Source organism: Mugil cephalus, chromosome 14 (genome assembly GCF_022458985.1).
Source record: "Mugil cephalus isolate CIBA_MC_2020 chromosome 14, CIBA_Mcephalus_1.1, whole genome shotgun sequence".
In the NCBI taxonomy this organism is placed as follows: Eukaryota; Metazoa; Chordata; class Actinopteri; order Mugiliformes; family Mugilidae; genus Mugil; species Mugil cephalus.
Window position 1 is genome coordinate 25,020,272 of NC_061783.1, and position 22,008 is coordinate 25,042,279.

A 22,008-nucleotide genomic window follows, 5' to 3' on the forward strand; every position below is an offset into this window, starting at 1 on the left:
CAGAACCACATACAGACCAGAACCACACAGACCTACAGACCAGAGCCACATACAGACCAGAACCAGACACATCTGTGTAGAAAAGGATGTGAAATTGATATTAACCAAAACCTATTTTCTGTAGAATGAAATGTATGAAAAGTAGCATATAAATAAAGTTTGATTTGATTAAAATTGGATCTGTGGATCAGAACCCAACACTTCACTCACCATAATGTTCCTGTTTCATGTCAGTGTGCCAGATCCTGCCAAAGGGCGTGGTCTCTGTGATTGGCCCTGCCTCTAGCCCCGCCTCGGGGTCCACCATCAGTCACATCTGTGGAGAAAAGGAGGTGAGTCCCACTTGGATCCGAGCCAAGTTATTAGTAGTAGTAGTAGTAGTAGTAGTATATTTAATGAAGAGACAGGCATGGTAACTGTGAATTAAACCAGGAAGTGTTTTACAGCAAAGAAATAGAGGTGATGGATGGATGAATGTTTGTTGCTTCTCTCAGTGCTGCCATCATTTCCTCGGCTCTAATCCTCCCTCCTCCCTCAGATCCCTCACGTGAAGATCGGTCCGGAGGAAACCCCCAAGCTGCCGTACCTCCGCTTCGCCTCGGTCACGCTCTATCCAAGCAACGAGGACCTGAGTCTGGCCATCGGATCCATCCTGCGCTCCTTTGGTTTCCCCACAGCCAGCCTCATATGTGCCAAAGCAGAATGTGAGTCTGAGGGTTAGGGTCAGGGTAGGGGTCTGGTTCAGTGTTGGCCCTCCACTTAAATAGAGGACTTAACGTGATGAATTCCATCAGTCCTCTGAGGGTCAACAGGCTGGGCCTGACACCCACCCTCTCCATGGATTATTATTGAAATGTGTGGAAACTCTTTCTGTGACTATCTGGTGTAGGAGGGGAGTTGTTCTCTTATCGTATGTAGAACTGAAGAAGGTCTTTGCAGCCTTTCTTTATTCTTTAGGGAAGGTTGTTGAAAACCTCCCGGGGCCGGTAGGGGTCTGTAGGACTGACAACCTTTAAACAACAGCAATGATAGTAGGAGACCCCCTACCTGCCCCAACAGACTCCTCATGCCTCCGAGACAAGGGTCAGGAATCAGTGACAAGGACAGGGGTCAGTCTTCCAGTGTTTCAGGGTTCAGTGGGTCAGGGGTCACGGGGTCAAGGGACACGGGGTCAGGGGTCAGTGGGTCAGGGGTCAGTGGATCAGGGGTTAGTGGGTCAGTGGGTCAGTGGGTCAGGGGTCAGTGGATCAGGGGTCACCGGGTCAAGGGATCAGGGGTCAGTGGATCAGGGATCAGGGGTTAGTGGGTCAGGGGTCAGTGGGTCAGGGGTCAGGGATCAGTGGATCAGTGGTCAGTGGGTCAGGGGTCAGGGATCACAGGGTCAGGTTTTGTCAGTTTGTAACCCTAACCATTAAACTGAGCCTGTTGCTTAGTTGCTGTTAGTCTGAAAAAAAACTCGAGAGGAAAGAAAGACAAAGTGAAAACATTTCTTCAAATGAACTTTAAATGAATAAAAAAGAGAAGTGACATTTGAAACAGTGTGACTCATTTGTGTCTTTTAATGCAGATTAAATGTTTTAATCTAATGAATGTAAAACCTGGACCTGAATGTCACCAGAGAAAACTCCTCTTGCTTCTCTTCCAGTCCGTTCTGAATGTAGCATCCTTCCTTCCATTCCTTCCTCTCAATCTCCACCCGTCTGGCTCTGCGTTTAAAGCATCGCTTCGTCTTTAGCTGTGGCCTCGACCCGTTAACGGTGGTGGAGGTGACTGTGATCGACGGAGGGAAGAGAGACGGAGGGCGAGCGGCTGTGAATGTTAAAGCTGAGAGCAAGAAGTATTTTAGTGATGAGAGCTGTTCACATCTGGTTCTTTAAATTCTGCCTTTAGCTCGTCTCCATGAATGTGGACCTTCATGTAGTGGGATTGTTAAACCTCTTATCCAAACATTACATGGAACATATGATTGGAAGAAGTAAGAAAGAAAGATGGATGGATGGATGGATGGATGGATGGATGGATGGATGGATGGATGGATGGATGGATGGATGACCACTAGAAGTAAATCCATTCTTACCTGTATGGACTGGTGGACGTCCAGCAACATCACCTTCATCCCCGTTTGTTTACAGCCTCCTTTCAGACCTGGAAGCTCTTTGTCTTTCTAATCCAAAAAAGCATTGAATAAGGTCAGCTGGACTTGTAGAATTTCTTGAAGACGTTTCGCCACTCATCCGAGTAGCTTCTTCAGTTCTGATAAACTAGTTACACTGTTTCAAATGTCACTTCTCTTTTTTATTCATTTAAAGTTCATTTGAAGAAATGTTTTCACTTTGTCTTTCATTCCTCTCGAGTTTAGCTGACCTTATTCAACGCTTTTTTGGATTACCATGACCTGGATGACTGAGAACCTTCGCAGACACTTTGTCTTTCTAATGACTCTGAGGAGTCAGAGCAATCATTTTTACAAGTAAACCAGCTCAACTCAGAGACCAGCAGGATCTCAAATGACCTGAAACTTGAACTTTTTAGATGAACAACTCCCTGAAACTGAACTAAAAACTTTCACCAGACGTGGTGGCATTGTTCCAAACTTTTCTTTCTCACCGTTTAGGTCTGTTGAGACTGGAGGAGCTGGTGCGCCGCTTCGTCATCTCCAGGGAGACACTGTCTGTGAGAATGCTGGACGACACCCTGGACCCCACCCCCTTACTGAAGGAGATCAGAGACGATAAAGTGGCCACCATCATCATCGACGCCAACGCCTCCATCTCCTACCACATCCTCAGGAAGGTCAGACCTTCTCTCAACAGTCGTTGTCTGCGCGCCGCCAGCATAAAAACACAATCAGTTCTCAACAGAGAAACGACAGGATATTACATGTCAATAATAACAATAAAAATAATCCTTATTTGTGTAACACTTTTCAAATAAACATTACAAAGTTCTTCACAAAAACATTAAGAATCTGCAGTTTTAAAAACATAAAACAAAGTTGATAAAAACAATAAAGAAAAACAAGGAAACACTGACAAACAGTTAAATCTCAATTCAAATTTAATTGAAGCATGACACTAACAAGTTAATGTAACTTTATCTTAACACCATTTAGACTGGTTCAGTAGATTCACTTTTAGTCAGGTTTGGATTAGACCTGGAAACATTCTTTTCTATTATTCCCACCTTAAACTTTTCCATGTCTAATGGATTGTTGTTGTATGATGTCCATGATGCAACGTCCTTTTCAGAATTATCTGGGACTCATGTACTTCCTGTTTCATTGTGCTCTTCTTCTTCTTCTTCTTCTTCTTCTTCTTTTGTGGTCATCTGCAGGCTAATGAGCTGGGGATGACGTCGGCCTTCTACAAGTATATCCTCACCACTATGGTAAGAACTTCTGCCTCTAAAACCCCTGACCTCCACTTCTTATTTTTCTATTCATTATCACAACACAACTCACACCAGACTCACCACACCATCAGTCTGAACTGCTTAAGTCCACAGTTGTTTTGGTAAACTTTAGTATCATTATCAGATCCTTGTCATATGGGGCGGTATCAGCCAGAAACTTTTCTGTAGCTAGTACTGTGTCACTTTTGTTCTTTAAGAAATACACAAACACTGCACTGGAAAACTCATCAGTGAATGAAAGTGCATATTTGTACCCATCTCTGGACTCTGGGTGGATTGGTCTTACCAAATCTGTGTGAACTAGCTCTAGGGGATTTTATCTCCCACATCAGGTTCTCTCTTTCTGGTTTGCAAAAACTTCCCCTGAGTGCGCACTTCAAAATGTGGAGGTTTGCTTGTTGAACCCTTAATTTTCATACCATCAACAATGTCTTGTAACCTCTGAATGTCATCGTAGTTACAGTGTCCCAGTATCTCATGCTATGTGCGTATATCATGACTCACCTTACACTGACCCTCACATTCATCATCATCATCATTTATTGTGTGCAAATAATATAGTCTGTTATGTACGTGAATGTTGAATTTTGTACCCTCTTTGTGGATCAGAACCGCAGTCACTCTATTGGTAGTAGCTGCTTCCATAGAAAAATGTCTTGTGGATAGGATATACAACGCCTGCCTCAGAGTTGTCTTTAGGCGTTTCCCTCTGCTGTCAATCAAACAGACTTCTCTGCCAAACCCTTACACCTTGTGCCATCAGCCAGTTCAAGGGAGTGGTGTCAGCCTGGAACTTTTCATCAAACCTCTTAAACTTTTTTATTTCTGTGATGATATGCGAGGTTGCCCTGCAGTCTGCCCTCAAGCCCCTCTCGTTGACTCCTGCTGCAACCTCCCTCACCTGGAAGACATATTCCTTGTCGTGGTCATCTGTCTCCCCTAGACTTTTAGTGTGTCGTCTTGGTTTCTGCAGATCACGTCCCAGTGTGTGATGCTCTTACAGTGACTGCACCAAAGTCTGCGCTGGCAGGCTCTGACCACTTGTCCCTTCAGGCCACACAGCTGCAGTCCTCTCAGCGCCCGGTTGTCTGTACTGGCAGCTCTCTGTTACCTTGTGCGCAACTTCATTACATTATCATCTGTGGCTGCGGTGCGCATCTTCTCCATGTCCTCGTAACTCCGTAGCTTTACTTTAAGCTTGGCAAAAGATATGATCCAAAGGATCCATGTCATCTCATTGTGTGACACCGATCACAAATGGTTTGAAGGGCTCAGACAGACCTTTCAGAACCACAGCAACCCGTAGTCCATCACTTAATGTCTCACCAGCTTTTCTCAATGCCATGATAGCAGTCTCTGCCTGGATAACGTACTCAGTTACAATTTCACTGTCTGACTTTTGAAGTGAAGTCAGTTATACATAGAGGCTTGCGATGTGTGTCTTTCCTTTACCGTGATAATATATATAAATATAAATAAATACAAATAAATAATAACTGAGGGCACAATTTAACAATTCTACAAAGAGAAGATCCTTTCCTTTCCTTTCCCTTTATGTTGTTCCTTTCAGTTTCTTCCTTTGCTTTCTTAACATTTTATCCTTCTTTTCTCTTTTCTTTCCATCCTTTTGTTGATCATTGTTGAAGGGGTTCCCCAGGAATCAGCACTGGACCCACTGTGATTCGCTGAACATACTCTATACAGTACATTATTAGAAAAACTAAACTAAAAACTAAACTAAAAATTAAACTTTTACACTGACCTTATTTTACATTTTTAGATGATCATTCCTCTAACCCTTCTCTTCCCTCATGTTGACCCCACTTTACGTTTGTTTGTTTGTTTGTTTGTTTGATTTGCTAGCATCACATTTTCCTTCTCTTTTCAAACTACATTTTATCGTTTTATTCCCTTAATTTCAGTCCTTTCTTTCTCTAAATCAATTCTCTCCTATGTCTTACCTCCTTACCATTCTCTTTAATTCTTTGTTTCTTTTGGTTCCTGTTTAATTCCAAAGAACCTCTTCTCATCTTCTTGTGTTTCTTCTGTTTTTTTTTTGTTTTTTTCTTTTTCCAAATGCCCCGAACTTTCCAGGTCCCTCTCCTCACCCTCTGCCTTCATCTCCTCTTTACCCATACTCTCCTCTTCGACTACACTATCTCATCAGAGATTCATGCTGGTACCTGCCACCGTTTGTCATCATTATAATTTCACTGTTGATTGTCATGTCCTTGTAGGAATAGTCTTTCCTGGATAATAACCCGTCTCAACCTCCTCAACTTTAAAAGACAGTTTTTAACAGAGCTGTTAAAAACCAAGGACCAATCCATCGCTCTCTTCCAAACCAGACTGAGAGGAAAATGATTCCTCCACATACTCTGACCTCCTGTGACCTGCAGGGATCGAAAATGAAACCGATCAGGTGGAATAAAAGCCTCCTTTAAAAGAGCTGCACACTATCAGAACAACACGCCTCTCTGGTCCAGGAAGTAGTCTCCATGGTGACCACTGGTCCAGGTCTCTCTGGTCCAGGAAGTAGTCTCCTCCATGGTGACCACTGGTCCAGGTCTCTCTGGTCCAGGAAGTAGTCTCCATGGTGACCACTGGTCCAGGTCTCTCTGATCCAGGAAGTAGTCTCCATGGTGACCACTTGTCCAGGTCTCTCTGGTCCAGGAAGTAGTCTCCATGGTGACCATTGGTCCAGGTCTCTCTGGTCCAGGAAGTAGTCTCCTCCATGGTGACCACTGCTCAAGGTCTCTCTGGTCCAGGAAGTAGTCTCCATGGTGACCACTGGTCCAGGTCTCTCTGGTCCAGGAAGTAGTCTCCATGGTGACCACTTGTCCAGGTCTCTCTGGTCCAGGAAGTAGTCTCCATGGTGACCACTGGTCCAGGTCTCTCTGGTCCAGGAAGTAGTCTCCTCCATGGTGACCACTGGTCCAGGTCTCTCTGGTCCAGGAAGTAGTCTCCTCCATGGTGACCATTGGTCCAGGTCTCTCTGGTCCAGGAAGTAGTCTCCATGGCGACCACTGGTCCAGGTCTCTCTGGTCCAGGAAGTAGTCTCCATGGTGACCACTGGTCCAGGTCTCTCTGGTCCAGGAAGTAGTCTCCATGGTGACCACTGGTCCAGGTCTCTCTGGTCCAGGAAGTAGTCTCCATGGTGACCACTGCTCCAGGTCTCTCTGGTCCAGGAAGTAGTCTCCATGGTGACCACTGCTCAAGGTCTCTCTGGTCCAGGAAGTAGTCTCCATAGTGACCACTGGTCTAGGTCTCGTCAACAGTGGAATAGTAGTGATTCTGATTCTGAGTGATTACAGAGAACAAGCTGAATGTGTCTTCGGTCTGTCTCTGTCTGTGTCTCTGTCTTCAGGATTTCCCTCTTCTCCGCCTGGACAATGTGGTGCACGATCAGTCCAACATCGTGGGCTTCTCCATGCTGAACCGCAGCCACTCCTTCTACCTGGAGTTCATCAGGAGCCTCAACCTATCGTGGAGGGAAGGCTGCAGCATCAGCCCCTACCCAGGACCCGCGGTGAGACACTGAGACAAAGACCAATCTGAGGGGAGGAAGGTCAAACTGGCTCCAGAACACCTCACAATGCAGCATCTCACTTATTCACTTCACACTTCTGTCATGATAATAAAACGTCCACTATGAGCTCATTAATATGATAACTGAGCAGCAGTAAAGACCAGGCCACCCTTAAAATGTATTGGTGAGGAGATCAGGTGTTTTTAATTAAAGGCGTTTATCATAGGATCAGTGAGTTGAGCTTATCTCTCTCTGTTTTTCCTCCACAATGAACTGAATCTGTTCCTTCATTCACAGCAATAAAGATAATAACAAGACGAAACGATAGTAGAAACACTCTACTGGTGGTTAAAACAGCATCATCACCCTCTGTTGTCAGACTCTACAGCCATGTCAGTATACCCACAACAACATATGTGCAATATTCCTCCTAACTACATGTACATATACATATAGTTGTTCTAGCTGCTGTTTTGCCTGTCTGCACCCTGGTTAACAGTAGATATGTGAATATATACATATATTTATATACTGTATATAAGCATACTCATTTTCCAGTTTTTCTTACTTGAGCACTGTTTGTTTGTAATATATATTTTGTTATATTTTATTTTATAAATAAATCGTGAAATTCCCCAGTTTGGGATTAATAAAGCATCTATCTAAAGTAGATAAAGGCGTATAATATCTTATCTTATCTTATGAGTGCAGGACGTCCCATGGGTGGGTAGGTATGTAGGTAGGTAGGTAGGTCTCTTTTCTTGACCAAGAACGACCTAGTGGTCATTAGATGTACTTACACAACGTTAGAACTACCATCACCACAGATTATTTTTATTATTAGTGTAGTTACAGCAGGAATTGGTTTGTTTGCTTTAATATCCATGACACTATCACAGTTCTCATCATATCAAACCGAGCCGGCGTCTGGGTCTCATTACAGGGTGTGTTTCAGTAGATACTGAGAATAAATTATTTCCGTATGCATGGATAGTCCAATCAGAGCCATGAATGATGTGAATTCTTGAAAAATATTTAATTTAATGGTAACTATTTCTCCTCTGGAGTTATTATCTTTTACAACTGACATGAGAACACAATCCAAACATCTGACTTTCCAACTCGTTCCAAAATCTGGATCATGTCCCCACGTGTCTTCATGTGTCCCATTTGTTTGACATCTTCATGTGTCCCAGCTGTCTTCAGCCCTGATGTTTGACGTGTCTTCATGTGTCCCAGCTGTCCTCAGCCCTGATGTTTGACGTGTCTTCATGTGTCCCAGCTGTCCTCAGCCCTGATGTTTGACGCTGTTCATGTGGTGGTGAGCGCCGTACGGGAGCTGAACCGGAGTCAGGAGATTGGAGTGAAGCCGCTAAGTTGCAGCTCGCCGCTGATCTGGCAGCACGGGACGAGCCTCATGAACTATCTACGCATGGTAAAGACAAGTAATACTGGACATTAGTCCATTAGACACAGACATCCTGTTACTCTCCCTCTCTAAGCATTTGATGCACAGCCACAGAACAATCTGAACCCAGCAGCAGAGTAATAACAACAATAATAATAATAATGATAATACATTTTATTTATAGGCGCCTTTCAACACAGGGTTAAGACAGGGTTTAAAACGTATACCAGACACCAAAGGCATTAAAAAACTACAAGTACAAGACACTGAAAAAATAAGATAAAAGATTTGATTAAAAGGGAAAGTGTTTCCTGTCATGTGCTCAGTAAAAACCAGTTTAGATTAAAAGCTTTAAAACCTGACCTAGGTTAAGTGATCTGATTGGTCCTTTCCGCTCCTGTCAGCCTCAAGGGAAGAAGGATATTTACAACATCATCATTAATAGTTAAACTTTAAATGAAAGGAGCAGATATCAGTTCACCAAAACACTTATAAATGTTTACCAATAATAATAATTATAATGATAATGCATTTTATATCTAGGGACCTTTTCCATAGTTCAGAACTCAGAAGAAGAAGAAGACTAGCAGAAGAGATGTTATAACTGAGAAGAACCTGAAACTACCTCCACTTCCTTACTGGTGTTTCTCTTATCAGGTGGAGTACGATGGTCTGACAGGTCACATCGAGTTCAACAGCAAAGGACAGAGGACCAATTACACCCTGAAGATCCTGGAGAAACACCCTGCAGGCCATAAAGAGGTCAGAGGTCAAACAGTCAGAGGGCTATGGATAATGTTGGTATTTGTTTGAAGAGAAATTCAAGCTTTTATTTCTCGATCAGAAGAGGAGTCAGGAAGCTCAGAGTCTCAGTCATCAGTCTTTCATTGGTCCGTCAAGATAATCCCTGCAAACAGACTCTGTCCATGTGGCCTGAGTGTTGGTTTATGGCCTCAGACTAACGTTAAATGGTCCCTTATCAATAGAGGTAACCTCCGGGTCAAATGGGCTCATTGGCTGGAGGTTAAGTGTCCTGTAAAAAAAGTAATGTGGTGGCAGTAATTCCCACAAGACTCACAGAGACAAGGGAAACAAATAACCCCCTGAAACAACGGACGTTTATCAGTTGTTGACGTTCCACAGCTATAATGACATATAACTGTGGAGTTAATGGTCCCCAGAGGACGAGCCCTCAGCCAGGAGGATTTTACTGGCTTCATCCTCAGGATGGATTCTCATGACATGGAAATAAAAGGAATCCTACTGTTTTAGAGACTGCCCAGCTGATTGGTGAGCTGTCCTGATTACCACTGAGTAGGAACTGGAATGGGAACTGATGGAATCTGACGGCTGCAAGGTGTATTTCACCTTCATCATGACCTTCATCAGTCATGTCCTGGAGAGGGGATTCTCCACAAAGCCACAGCATAAACAAAGAGTGTTGTTTGCTCTGCATGATGCCAGGTCAGCTGTTTCTACCATCCTTTCACTGAGCTAGCCTAAGCTAACCAGCAGCTTGTACTTGAACGGACTGGCAGTCTTGACCAGACATTTATGTCACTGCTACAACATTCACACAAACGGATGAACACAGGAAGGAGGAGCCATTTAAATGATAGCAACTCAGACAGAAGAAGACAAAGAGATGGTCCTCTGTGTTTTTAGCTAAGAAAAACTAAAGATGCTAAGATGGATTTTAGAGGAGGAGCTTACAGCATCCACCAACAACAGAGGTCAGCTCAGGTCAGGAGATCAGGAGATGTGATGAGGTCGGTTTAAGGTCAGCTGATGTTTAATGTTTGTATTTATGGCCTCATTTATCCCTATGAATAAGGCAGGAGGAGCCGGATCCTCCCTCATTGATCCCAGGATCGATTCTGCAGGAAACATCAATCAGCTTCTCTTCTTTTCTTAACATACTTTAATGATTCTCATGTGTCAGTTGGCCTTCTCCCACTTTCTCTGATTCTCCGATCTTTCTGTGTTTTATTTCTTCATCATCTACCTCCAGCTTTTCTGAGACAAGTTTGGATTGAGGAAGGTAAAATCATTTATGCTTCTGACCAAATGAAGGATCTGCCTCTTTGAGTGTCTGAAGAACCTGAAGGCCCTAGGTCCGTGTTGGGGTGGAAAGTCAGAAACTTTGCAGAGCCCAGGACTAATCCTTACTCTGATGTATTCTGAAGATATTTATCTTTAGGAACTATGCTCCTGAAACTAAACTGGTCTCTGCTGAACAAGAGAATCACTTAGCATCTACATCCTATCATCAGTTTGGTTGACTGTGTGTCTGACGTTCACGATCAAGGACGCAGGGTGAGTTGCAGAGTTGTAGGAAAACTAAAGTCAACAGGACTGAGATAACGACCAATAACAGTGACTGACTGAGTCAAAGGCAAAAATGAAGTTGAATGTGTGAACCGATGTATTTCATCATGGCTCAAGTGAAGCTGCTATTAGCCAACAGGTGATGCTAGTGGCTTGGCCAGGGCTAGCTGATGAACTGTAAACCTTTAATCCCTTCATCTTAACCTTCTCCTTTATGCTCCTCCTCTTCCTCAGATTGGCACTTGGTACTCTAACAACACATTGGCCATGAACTCCACTTCCCTAGACCTTGATGCTTCAGAGACCCTGGTTAACAAGACGCTAATTGTCACCACAATACTGGTAAAACCTGTGAACTGTGGAGCTAAGGTAGCATGAATTATCCCTGGTGGTCCTTCTTGACAAGTGTCATCTCTTCCCTTCTGGCAGGAAAACCCATATGTGATGCGAAGGTCCAACTACCAGGACTTCCAGGGCAACGACCAGTATGAGGGCTTCTGTGTGGACATGCTGCGGGAGTTGGCCGACATCTTGAAGTTCTCCTTTAAGATCAAGCTGGTGGATGACGGGCTGTATGGAGCACCAGAGCCCAACGGCAGCTGGACAGGGATGGTGGGAGAGCTGATCAACAGGGTGAGTGGGAATGGTGTTGATTCCACATCCCCAGAGGTCTGTGTAAAATCAAAAATGAACAGAATACACTTAGTCTTTTGATCTAGCTGGGAAGACTCTATACATTTCTGTCTTTACTGAAATACCTGGCTGACAAAAAAAAGTCTCCATCTTCATTTAACTGTACATTTGAGAGTGGGGAGCTTTGTCTGCTGCACAACACCTTGGTCACACCTTGGTCACCTTGGTCATGTATGAATCATTACATGTTCATACATGAAGCCACTTTCAGAGGCAAACACCAATTTCAGAAACAATTTAGAGAAATTATGGGACAATTATGCAAAATGAGGACGTGACTGCAAAGTGAAAATCTTGCTGGGAAAATGAATTTGACAAATGAGGAGATTTAAGACTCTGAGGAGATTATTCATAAACTAGAGGAAGACGGGAACTTTTTTAGTAAACAGTTGATGGAAAGGGGCAATATTTAAAAGACATGATGAAAAAATACATGTATTAAAACGAAGGCCTTATTTGTTCAATAAGGTATGACTGTGGTATAGATAATAATAATAATCCTCTCACCCAGGAATAGGCTCTAGTGAGGATAAGAGGTAGTAGAAGATGAGATTAGATAATAGTAATAATAACGTGTGTGAAATATTAGGGGCTTTAATTTTAATAAAAACAGTCCCACAACCATTAATATAACAGAAATAAAACTGGTGTTTGGTGTTCACACACACTCAGCAGGTGTTGTCACACCTGTTCTGCTCATTTATTTGTTTGATTTATTCATTTATTTATATTATTTTATTTATTTTTCATCTCTCCTATCATCTGTCGCCTTGGAGGAAATGACGTCACAGGACTTGTGCTGTGCCAGAACACACCCACTCTTCTCTTTCTTTTTCTTCTCCTTGGATGTTTCAGACATGAATCGTCAGGAGTTGCCATGAGGCCGGAGTGTGATGAACTGTGTCCACTCTTTAATCAATTAAGTGTTAATTAAGAAGCAGAGAGGAGTCTGGGGTCCAGATAAACTGTAATGATATTATCTGAGGTTGAATCCACACTGAAAACATCATGATTTGAAAGATTTGATTGAATTAACACTTATAATAACGCTTATAATACTGAAGTCAATTTATTCACACTAGACTTAGATGAAGATCTTTTTAAGAATAAACTCTGCCTGCGTCAAACTTGAACTTTGTCCAGTGATTCTGTTTGACTGTGAAGATGCTCCAGATGCCAGTGGATTCTAAGAACCCAGACTACATGTTGAATTAAAGAGGTACAGGCTACTATCTGGCCCTACCCCATGCCTCAAATTTTTATTCACCAATCACCGCTCACAAACTTTATAGTTCTTGCTGCATGAATTTATCTGTCCTCGGTCTAATAAAGTCACTTTTATTCGTTTGCTCCAGTGCTTGCATGGTTCCTGTATGTGGTCCAGTGGATGGTTTCCAGGTCCAGAAATGTTCAAAAACCTCCACTGCACCAGACAACTAAACTCCTCTGTGTCTCTGTAGAAAGCAGACCTGGCGGTGGCCAGCTTCACCATCACCTCAGAGAGGGAGAAGGTGATTGATTTCTCCAAACCCTTCATGAGTCTGGGGATCAGCATCCTGTACCGGGTTCACCTGGTAAACCCTCCTTCACTTTTTCTCTCTCTATTCTCTCTGCCTTCCTTTTGCCTTTAGCTGCAGCTGATCGATGTTTAACCAATTTTATTAAAGACAGGACTCTCGAACTTCATGTGAGACTCAGTTCTTCTCAGAATCAGAACATCTGGATTTAAATAATATCTGAATTGGTTAAAGTAACTCCTCCAACAAATCCAGGTCCAGTTTACATTTCTTTCTGTCCTGACTTCTATGACGTCTGTGGTGAACGATCTAATGAATGCACATTTCATCCTCCTCAGTTCATCATTCAGTCTGTATGTGGTGCGTCCTTTTAAAGGAGAAGAATTATTCTACTATTCAACAGCTATTCCTCGGTGCACCTCTCACAAATGAGAACTTAGGGGTCATGTCGGGGAGTCTTATACATTTTAAAAGTTTCCTCTGTGTTGTGTTAGGGTTAGGGTTTACTTCCTGTGTTTTAAAAGCTGTAGTTTGTCTTGTTGTCTTCTTCCTCCTGTAGTTTCACCTGTGTCTCATTTCCTGATTACTTCCCTCGTGTCTCCATATTCACCAGTGCTGCATGTTGCCAGACCAACGAACTTCCAGACAGATTTGTTCACCACCGATGTCACATGTTGTTTTTCCATTCCCACTTGATGTGCACAAAATCCAAATATCTCAATAAAAACTGGCAAAGGAAACGCCCACATTTCTAAAAACCTCTAAAAAAATTCAATGCTTAAACATTTTTTCGCTCTCATGAGGCTAGTTTAACAGAGATACAGCTCATGGACATGAGGACGTGGTTTTCGTCTCACTCTGATGGAGCTGGATTGTGGGACTGTTTTTCAGGGACGTAAACCAGGATATTTCTCCTTCCTGGATCCGTTCTCTCCGGCCGTCTGGCTCTTCATGCTCCTGGCCTACCTGGCCGTCAGCTGCATCCTCTTCCTCGCTGCCAGGTAACACACCTTCATCATTACCATCATCATCATCATCATCATCACCATCATCATCACCATCATCACCGTCAACACCACCATCATCATCATCATCACCATCATCATCATCATCACCATCACCATCATCATCATCACCATCACCATCATCATCATCATCATCATCACCATCATCATCACCATCATCATCATCACCACCATCATCATCATCATCACCACCATCATCATCATCACCATCATCATCATCATCATCACCACCATCATCATCATCATCATCATCATCACCATCATCATCATCACCATCATCACCATCATCATCATCACCATCATCATCACCATCATCATCATCATCATCATCATCATCATCATCATCATCATCACCATCATCACCATCATCACCATCATCATCATCACCATCATCACCACCACCATCATCAGCATCATTACCATCATCATCATCATCACCACCACCATCATCATCATCACCACCATCATCATCATCATCACCATCATCATCATCACCATCATCATCATCATCATCATCATCATCACCATCAACATCACCATCATCATCATCATCATCATCATTAGAGCTTCATGGGGACACATCAAGGAGACATTGTGAGACTCAGGATGGAGATTGAATGGATGGATGATGGATTATGGATGGATGACTTGGTTACCATCCCTCGTAGAAATAGATGTCCATGTGTGTGTTCAGGTTGAGTCCCTATGAGTGGTACAACCCCCACCCCTGCCTGAGGGAGCGCCGGGATGTCCTGGAAAACCAGTACACGCTGGGGAACAGCCTGTGGTTCCCGGTGGGGGGCTTCATGCAGCAGGGCTCAGAGATCATGCCCCGGGCGCTGTCCACCCGCTGTGTCAGCGGAGTCTGGTTCGTATGTCTCCTTTCTGCTGGCCACTTTAAAACCTGCTGTCCACCTTAAAACCGGTTTCTCACACATCATCATCAGCGTCTTCTTCTTCTTAGATTGATCTTTACGTGTGCTGACAGACATCGGCAGATGCTGCCACCATGAGCTGAGAAAGGGAACTGCATGGGCACTAACGCTGGGTTCATATACAGTGGGGGAAATAAGTATTTGATCCCCTGCTGAATTTGTAAGTTTGCCCACTTCCATAGAAATGATCAGACTCTGGTTTTTATGGTTGTTTACTGGTTATGGGTATAGACAGAATATCAGTCGAAAATGCATAAAAAACACACAATCTAAAAGTTATAAATTGTTATGTATTTTATTAAGGGAAATAAGTATTTGATCCCCAAGCACAACACAAGTCAGTACTTTGTAGAGAAACCTTTGTTGGCAAGCACAGCGATGAGACGTTTCTTGTAGTTGGTCACCAGGTTTGCACACAGCGCAGGAGGGATTTTGGCCCATTCATCTTTACAGACAGTCTCTAAATCCTTCAAGTTTCTTGGCTGCCTCTTGGAAACTCGGAGCTTCAGCTCCCTCCACAGGTTTTCGATCGGGTTAAGGTCTGGAGACTGACTAGGCCACTCCATGACCTTAATACGCTTCTTCTTGAGCCACTCCTTTGTTGTCCTGGCAGTATGTTTTGGGTCATTGTCATGTTGGAAAACCCACCCACGAGGCATCTTCAGTGTTCTTGCTGAGGAAAGAAGGTTTTTGTCCAAGATGTTACAGTACATGGCTGCATTCATTGGCCCCATAATGCGGTGAAGTTGCCCTGTACCCTTTGCTGAAAAACAGCCCCAAAACATGATGTTTCCACCTCCATGCTTAACCGTGGGTATGGTGTTCTTTGGGTCATACTCACGTTTTTTCATCCTCCAAACACGGCGGGTCGAGTTAATGCCAAATAGCTCAACTTTGGTTTCGTCAGACCACAGCACTTTCTCCCAAGCCTTCTCTGAGTCATTTAGATGTTCACTGGCAAACTTAAGGCGGGCCTGTACATGTGCCTTCTTGAGCAGGGGACCTTGCGGGCACTGCAAGAGTTCAATCCATAACGGCGCAGTGTGTTGCCAACTGTTTTCTTGGTGACGGAGGTCCCAACTGCTTCCAGATCATTAACAAGCTCCTGCCGTGTTGTTTTAGGCTGCTCCCTCACCTTTCTCATCATCATCCTCACTCCATGAGGCGAGATTTTGCGGGGAGCTCCAGACCGAGGACAGTTGATGGTCCTTTTATGGGTCTTCCACTTGCGAATAATGGCACCAATAGTTGTCACCTTCTCACCAAGCCTTTTGCTGATGGTTTTGTAACCTATACCAGCCTTGTGCAGGTCTACAATCTTGTCCCTGACATCTTTTGACAGCTCTTTGGTCTTGCCCATGGTGCTGTAGAAGTTGGAATGTAAGAAACTGATTCTTAGAGCAGGTGTGCTTTATATACATGACGAGTTAAGATCAGGAGTATTGGTAATTAGTTGACTGAGCACAGCTGTGTGCCACATGCGCACCAGCCAATCTGTAGGAGCCTGAATTCTAAGTGAATTGTTGGGGATCAAATACTTATTTCCCTTAATAAAATACATAACAATTTATAACTTTTAGATTGTGTGTTTTTTATGCATTTTCGACTGATATTCTGTCTATACCCATAACCAGTAAACAACCATAAAAACCAGAGTCTGATCATTTCTATGGAAGTGGGCAAACTTACAAATTCAGCAGGGGATCAAATACTTATTTCCCCCACTGTAAAACCTAAAAGAATGAAGAGCCATCTTCATCTTCCTCTTCTACCTCATCATCTTCTTCCTCCCCCTCCTCCTCCTCCTCTCCAGGTGGGCGTTCACCCTCATCATCATCTCCTCCTACACGGCCAACCTTGCAGCGTTCCTCACCGTCCAGAGGATGGAGGCGCCCATTGAGTCTCCAGACGACCTGGCGGACCAGACCAACATCCAGTACGGCACCATCCAGGGGGGGTCCACCATGACCTTCTTCATGGTGAGGTCTCCTTTGACACGGCCCTAGACCCTGACCCCCTTGTTCTCTAACAAGCAGATGATAAACGTGACTTTAAATCGTTGTCAGAACTCGAGGTACCAGACGTACCAGCGGATGTGGAACTACATGAACTCCAAACAGCCCAGTGTGTTCGTGAAGAGCACGGAGGAAGGAATCGCACGAGTCCTCAACTCCAAGTACGCCTTCCTGATGGAGAGCACCATGAACGAGTACTACCGCAGCCTCAACTGCAACCTGACACAGATAGGGGGGCAGCTGGACTCCAAGGGCTACGGCATCGGCATGCCCCTGGGTAAGGGGGGGGGCTCCAAGGGCTATGGCATCAGCATGCCTCTGAGTAAGGGGATGGGAGGTTTGATCCTCAGATACTCAGCTATACCCCCTCCCCCCATGCTTCTCCTCTCCCTCCCCCATCCCCTGTTGCTCCTCCCCATGCTTCCCACCTGCTCCTGCTCCTCCTCAGGTTCTCCTTTCAGAGATGAAATCACTCTGGGGATTTTACAGATGCAGGAGAGTAATCGTCTTGAGATCCTGAAAAGACGCTGGTGGGAGGGGGGACAGTGTCCCAAGGAGGAGGACCACCGAGCCAAAGGTGTGTCATAGATTTACATTTATATTTATCGGTAGTATAATTCCTCATATCTCTAGTTTAACCGTTTATAAATAAAGAATACTGAAAACTGCATTTGTAGAGTAACTGATAACTGATCAAGCTGCCTCTGCCCCCTGGTGGATTTATGCACTCACTGGCTTCTGAGGAGGTAAAAGAGAGAGGAGGCGACGCTGATGTTCCTCCTCCTTGTGTTTCAGGCCTCGGCATGGAGAACATCGGTGGGATCTTCGTGGTGCTGATCTGTGGCCTCATCATGGCCGTCTTCGTGGCCATCATGGAGTTCGTCTGGTCGACGCGTCGCACTGCAGAGACGGACGAGGTGAACCTTCATCCTCCTCATCCTCATCCTCCTCGCTGCGTTCACTGTCTCTCTGTGTTAGCCTTGAGATGGATTTGAAAATTTACTACCCTCTGTACGCAAAAAGACACTGCAGTAAATCCTCATTCCACTTTTTTCATAATCTTCTGAATTGTTCAAAACTACCAAAATGTCAATAGTTTTCAGGATTTTAACCCCTTAAATGTCGGATGTCTAATGAAATGTCTAATTAGAAAAAAAAAACTGCATCTCATAGTGATTGGTTTTTCAGGTTTAGTTGTTCAGATACCTCCAGATGTAGGAGACAAACAAACTGAATGGATCCTTCTTCTCTGATGTTCTTTTAAAAGAACGAATATGTTGAACTGTTAACTGTGCAGAAGTATTCCACATTTATATAGAAACATTCCACATTTATGTAGAAACATTACACATTTATGTAGAAATATTCCACATTTATGTAGAGATATTCCACATTTATATAGAAATATTCCACATTTATATAGAAACATTACACATTTATGTAGAAACATTCCACATTTATATAGAAACATTCCACATTTATGTAGAAATATTCCACATTTATGTAGAAACATTCCACATTTATATAGAAACATTCCACATTTATGTAGAAGTATTCCACATTTATATAGAAACATTCCACATTTATGTAGACTTATTCCACATTTATATAGAAATATTCCACATTTATATAGAAACATTCCACATTTATGTAGAAATATTCCACATTTATATAGAAACATTCCACATTTATATAGAAATATTCCACATTTATATAGAAACATTCCACATTTATGTAGAAATATTCCACATTTATATAGAAACATTCCACATTTATATAGAAATATTCCACATTTATATAGAAACATTCCACATTTATATAGAAATATTCCACATTTATGTAGGTATTCCACATTTATGTAGAAGTATTCCACATTTATAAAGAAATATTCCACATTTATGTAGAAGTATTCCACATTTATATAAAGGTATTCCACATTTATGTAGAAGTATTCCACATTTATATAGAAACATTCCACATTTATGTAGAAATATTCCACATTTATATATCACGCTGTGTTTGTTCAGTTTGACTTTAATCCTGTGTCATTTATTTTACCACAGAGAGGTGAAATGTCTCTCCTCGTCTTCTTGTCCGTCCCAGGTGTCCGTTTGTCAGGAGATGCTGACTGAGTTCAGGAACGCCGTCTCATGTAAGAAGAGTTCCCGTTCTCGCCGCCGTCGCCCCCTGAGCAGCGCTGGGGGAGGAGTCCTGCGTCACCCGCCCCGCCTGGCGCTGGCCGGGCCCCGCCCAATACGCCTGGTCCGAGAGATGCGCCTCAGCAACGGCAAACTCGGGCCGATGGTGGGGGGGCTGGCAGGGCTAGGAGGAGGCCCTGATCTGGGCCCAGGGCCACAAAGACTCCTGGAGGACCAGCTAGGCGCCGCCGCCGCTGCAGCCGCCGCTGCAGCCGCCGCTGCCGCCACCGGCCCTCCTCCCCCCCCGGTCCTTGTGGCCCCGCCCCCCCCGCCGCGCAGCTTCCTGCAGAGCTGCAGCCACGTTCGGATCTGCCAGGAGTGTCGGCGGATCCAGGGCCTTCGGCCGGCCACGCTCACGCCCCCCCCACCGCCTCCCCCTTCCTCGTCCTCCTCTGCCTCCCCCTGCTCCCGGGTGCCACCCTCAGGGGTGGCACCAGGCCACCACACCCACCACCGCCACCATCACCATCCCCCCCTCCACTACCACCATGGCTCCATGTCACTGCCCCGCCTCCCACCCCCACCTCCCCCAATCCCCACAGACAGAGCCGACAGCGATGGGGGGGCCCCGAGTCCCCGGAGGGCCACTAACAAACAGGGACCTCCGCCGAGGCCACTGCCCCCCACCAAGACCCCCACTCACCCACCCACAGACCTACTCGGGGGGCACAACTGAGCAGAAGCAAGTCAGAGGGGTTAAAGGTCATGGACACAAAGGAACCCTAACCCCGCTACCAGGACCGGTCCAAACTGGTCACTGGGGGTGGATGGGAGAAACCATTTTCACACAGTATGTATGCCACTCTGCCTCCGTGGATCATACCAATAACCTTTGCACAGGGGGGTACAGATTAGACCACTCTGAAGGACAGATGACAGCTGCTGAGGTGGTCAAAGGGGGCAGACGCCATCTTGTTTGGGGTGTGGCTACAGATCCGTGATTGGTGGAGGACGTAGATCTGACGCTGTGCTGGGGTAGTTCATCCAGAAAAGGAAAATGCACGAGTAGAGATCTCAGAGATCTGAACTAAAGGAACACGTCGCACTGTGAATAAACTTTAAAACCTTTTTTCTTTTTTATAAGCAGATTTTATGTGGTTCCTAAAATCAGTGAATCTGGAAACGTGCTACCAAAGTGACTGTGATCGTTGAGCAGATTCATTCTCAGAAAACCCAAAGACAACAGACAGAGAGTCAGGCTAACTGCTAAGCTATGCTAACAGAAACTAAGACTCTCAACTCACCTCAACTTTCCTCTGTCATAGAAGAGTCCATGAGCTCAGTCAATCAAAGCTCAAATCCAGTTCCTTGAAGCAGACTGGGTCTGGACTAGTGGAGCAGAACAGAATCTAAAACTGACCACTTTTAAATTTAAAACGATAAATATGAGACGCTTTTCCACCAGCAGCTCCAGGAACTACAGGAAGACCTTTGGCCAAAGTGATTGAATTAAATGTTTCTGTGGCTTCATCCTGATTTTATTAAAAAAAATAATAATAAATGGTTCTGGTTTAAAAATGCTTTAAAAATACTCAGACCTTCAGGAAGTTCAGCTTTGAACTGGTTCCTGAAGTTCCTGGTCTCCTGTCCTATCAAATAATCTCCATGCAGTTCCTATAAGGCCAAGAACTACCTCAGTACAGTTCTGTTTGTGTAGCTGAGTTTGGTGAAAGACTTTCACCTGTAAACGTGAAAGAAATCATTTGTGATTGTAGTTTCTGTCCAGTTTTTCTTTTCTGTTCTTTCTTCTTCTTTTTTCGTGTCTTTTTGCTGAGAATCTTAATTTGTGGCCGTCCACTCACTGACCAATCACATCCAACGTTTGGTTTTCAGGTTCTCTGACGATTCTTCTTCAGAGAAAAGGGTCCAGGTTTGGTTCTGGCTTTATTTTCCTCCTCCTCCTCCTCTTTGGGATTTCTACCAGCAGAGACCACGTTAGTCCTGCTCCCATCAGTCCTGGTCCTGGTAGAGACTACAGACGATGTCCTTGTTCTCATCATTCTTATTATTCTTGATATTGATGGTGGGCGTCGCCCTCTGATGTTCAGTATATCGACACGTTTGAAATAAAAAACTAAAAACTACAGTCAGTGAACCCAGGGGTTGTAGCCGGTTCTGGTTTATTCTTCAGTCTCAGGTCCTGGAAAGAAGCTCCACAGGTGAGTTCAGGTGGGTCCACATGGGTCCAGGTGGGTCTAGGTGTTCTGGATGGAGATGGGGTTAAAGCAAGTACCAGATAATTAATATTTTATGAAGACAGCTGAATATTCTTTACTTGTTTTCACGATGTAGTTCCATTTTTTTTTCTAGTGTCTTCATTGATTTTAATTTTTATTCCATCAACAGATACAATCAAGTATAATCTAGTCCTAATGAAAGTAAACCCTACGGAATGAATGAATGAATGAATGAATGAATGAATGAATGAATGAATGAATGAACACTTGTCCTCAGTGAAACTAAAACCATTCAGGAACCATTCATGAGTCTTTGTCTCCATCTACAGGTCAGAGAGAGTAATTGCATCTTTTCATCTTCATTCCTGAACTAAAGGCCAAATAACAGCAGTGAGTCGGAGACAAAGGTGTTGAAACTGAAGTGAAGCTCAATAATATGAGATAAATTAATTGTTCTGAGGGATTTATTTGGTTTATTAGTTTAAATCAGAACAAGTTGTCAGTGTTGTAGCACCATGCAGCCAGGAGGGGGCAGAGCAGACCAAGAGGCGGTAATGAAACCGTCACAGTAAATGAAACAGTAACATGTACTATTAGTAGTAGTTTTAGTTTGACTGCTTTTGGAATAGATTAAATTAGATTAGATTAGATTCAACTTTCTTGTCATTCCACATGTTCAGGTCCGGATCAACTAAATCCAGTTCACCATCAGACACCCCATACATTTGTGAAATATTGCACAGAATCACTCTTAGCCTTCATTAGTGGATCA

At 43.9% G+C, this 22,008-nt stretch overlaps 1 protein-coding gene across 1 annotated transcript in view; it reads left to right on the forward strand.

The window, feature by feature from the left end:
* The window catches only part of LOC125020352 (glutamate receptor ionotropic, kainate 5-like), a 21,810-nt gene extending 656 nt beyond the window's left edge, over window positions 1-21,154 (forward strand). The window contains exons 2-18 of the mRNA XM_047605671.1: window positions 235-332; window positions 539-704; window positions 2,615-2,793; window positions 3,334-3,387; window positions 6,779-6,940; window positions 8,223-8,375; window positions 9,006-9,110; window positions 10,911-11,018; window positions 11,106-11,309; window positions 12,830-12,943; window positions 13,778-13,887; window positions 14,606-14,779; window positions 16,660-16,825; window positions 16,913-17,138; window positions 17,310-17,438; window positions 17,657-17,778; window positions 18,965-21,154. Of these exons, the coding sequence (XP_047461627.1) occupies window positions 235-332; window positions 539-704; window positions 2,615-2,793; window positions 3,334-3,387; window positions 6,779-6,940; window positions 8,223-8,375; window positions 9,006-9,110; window positions 10,911-11,018; window positions 11,106-11,309; window positions 12,830-12,943; window positions 13,778-13,887; window positions 14,606-14,779; window positions 16,660-16,825; window positions 16,913-17,138; window positions 17,310-17,438; window positions 17,657-17,778; window positions 18,965-19,735 (3,041 nt within the window). The 3' untranslated portion in view covers window positions 19,736-21,154. The remainder of the gene's footprint in view (window positions 1-234; window positions 333-538; window positions 705-2,614; window positions 2,794-3,333; window positions 3,388-6,778; window positions 6,941-8,222; window positions 8,376-9,005; window positions 9,111-10,910; window positions 11,019-11,105; window positions 11,310-12,829; window positions 12,944-13,777; window positions 13,888-14,605; window positions 14,780-16,659; window positions 16,826-16,912; window positions 17,139-17,309; window positions 17,439-17,656; window positions 17,779-18,964) is intronic.
* Window positions 21,155-22,008: the final 854 nt, after the last annotated feature.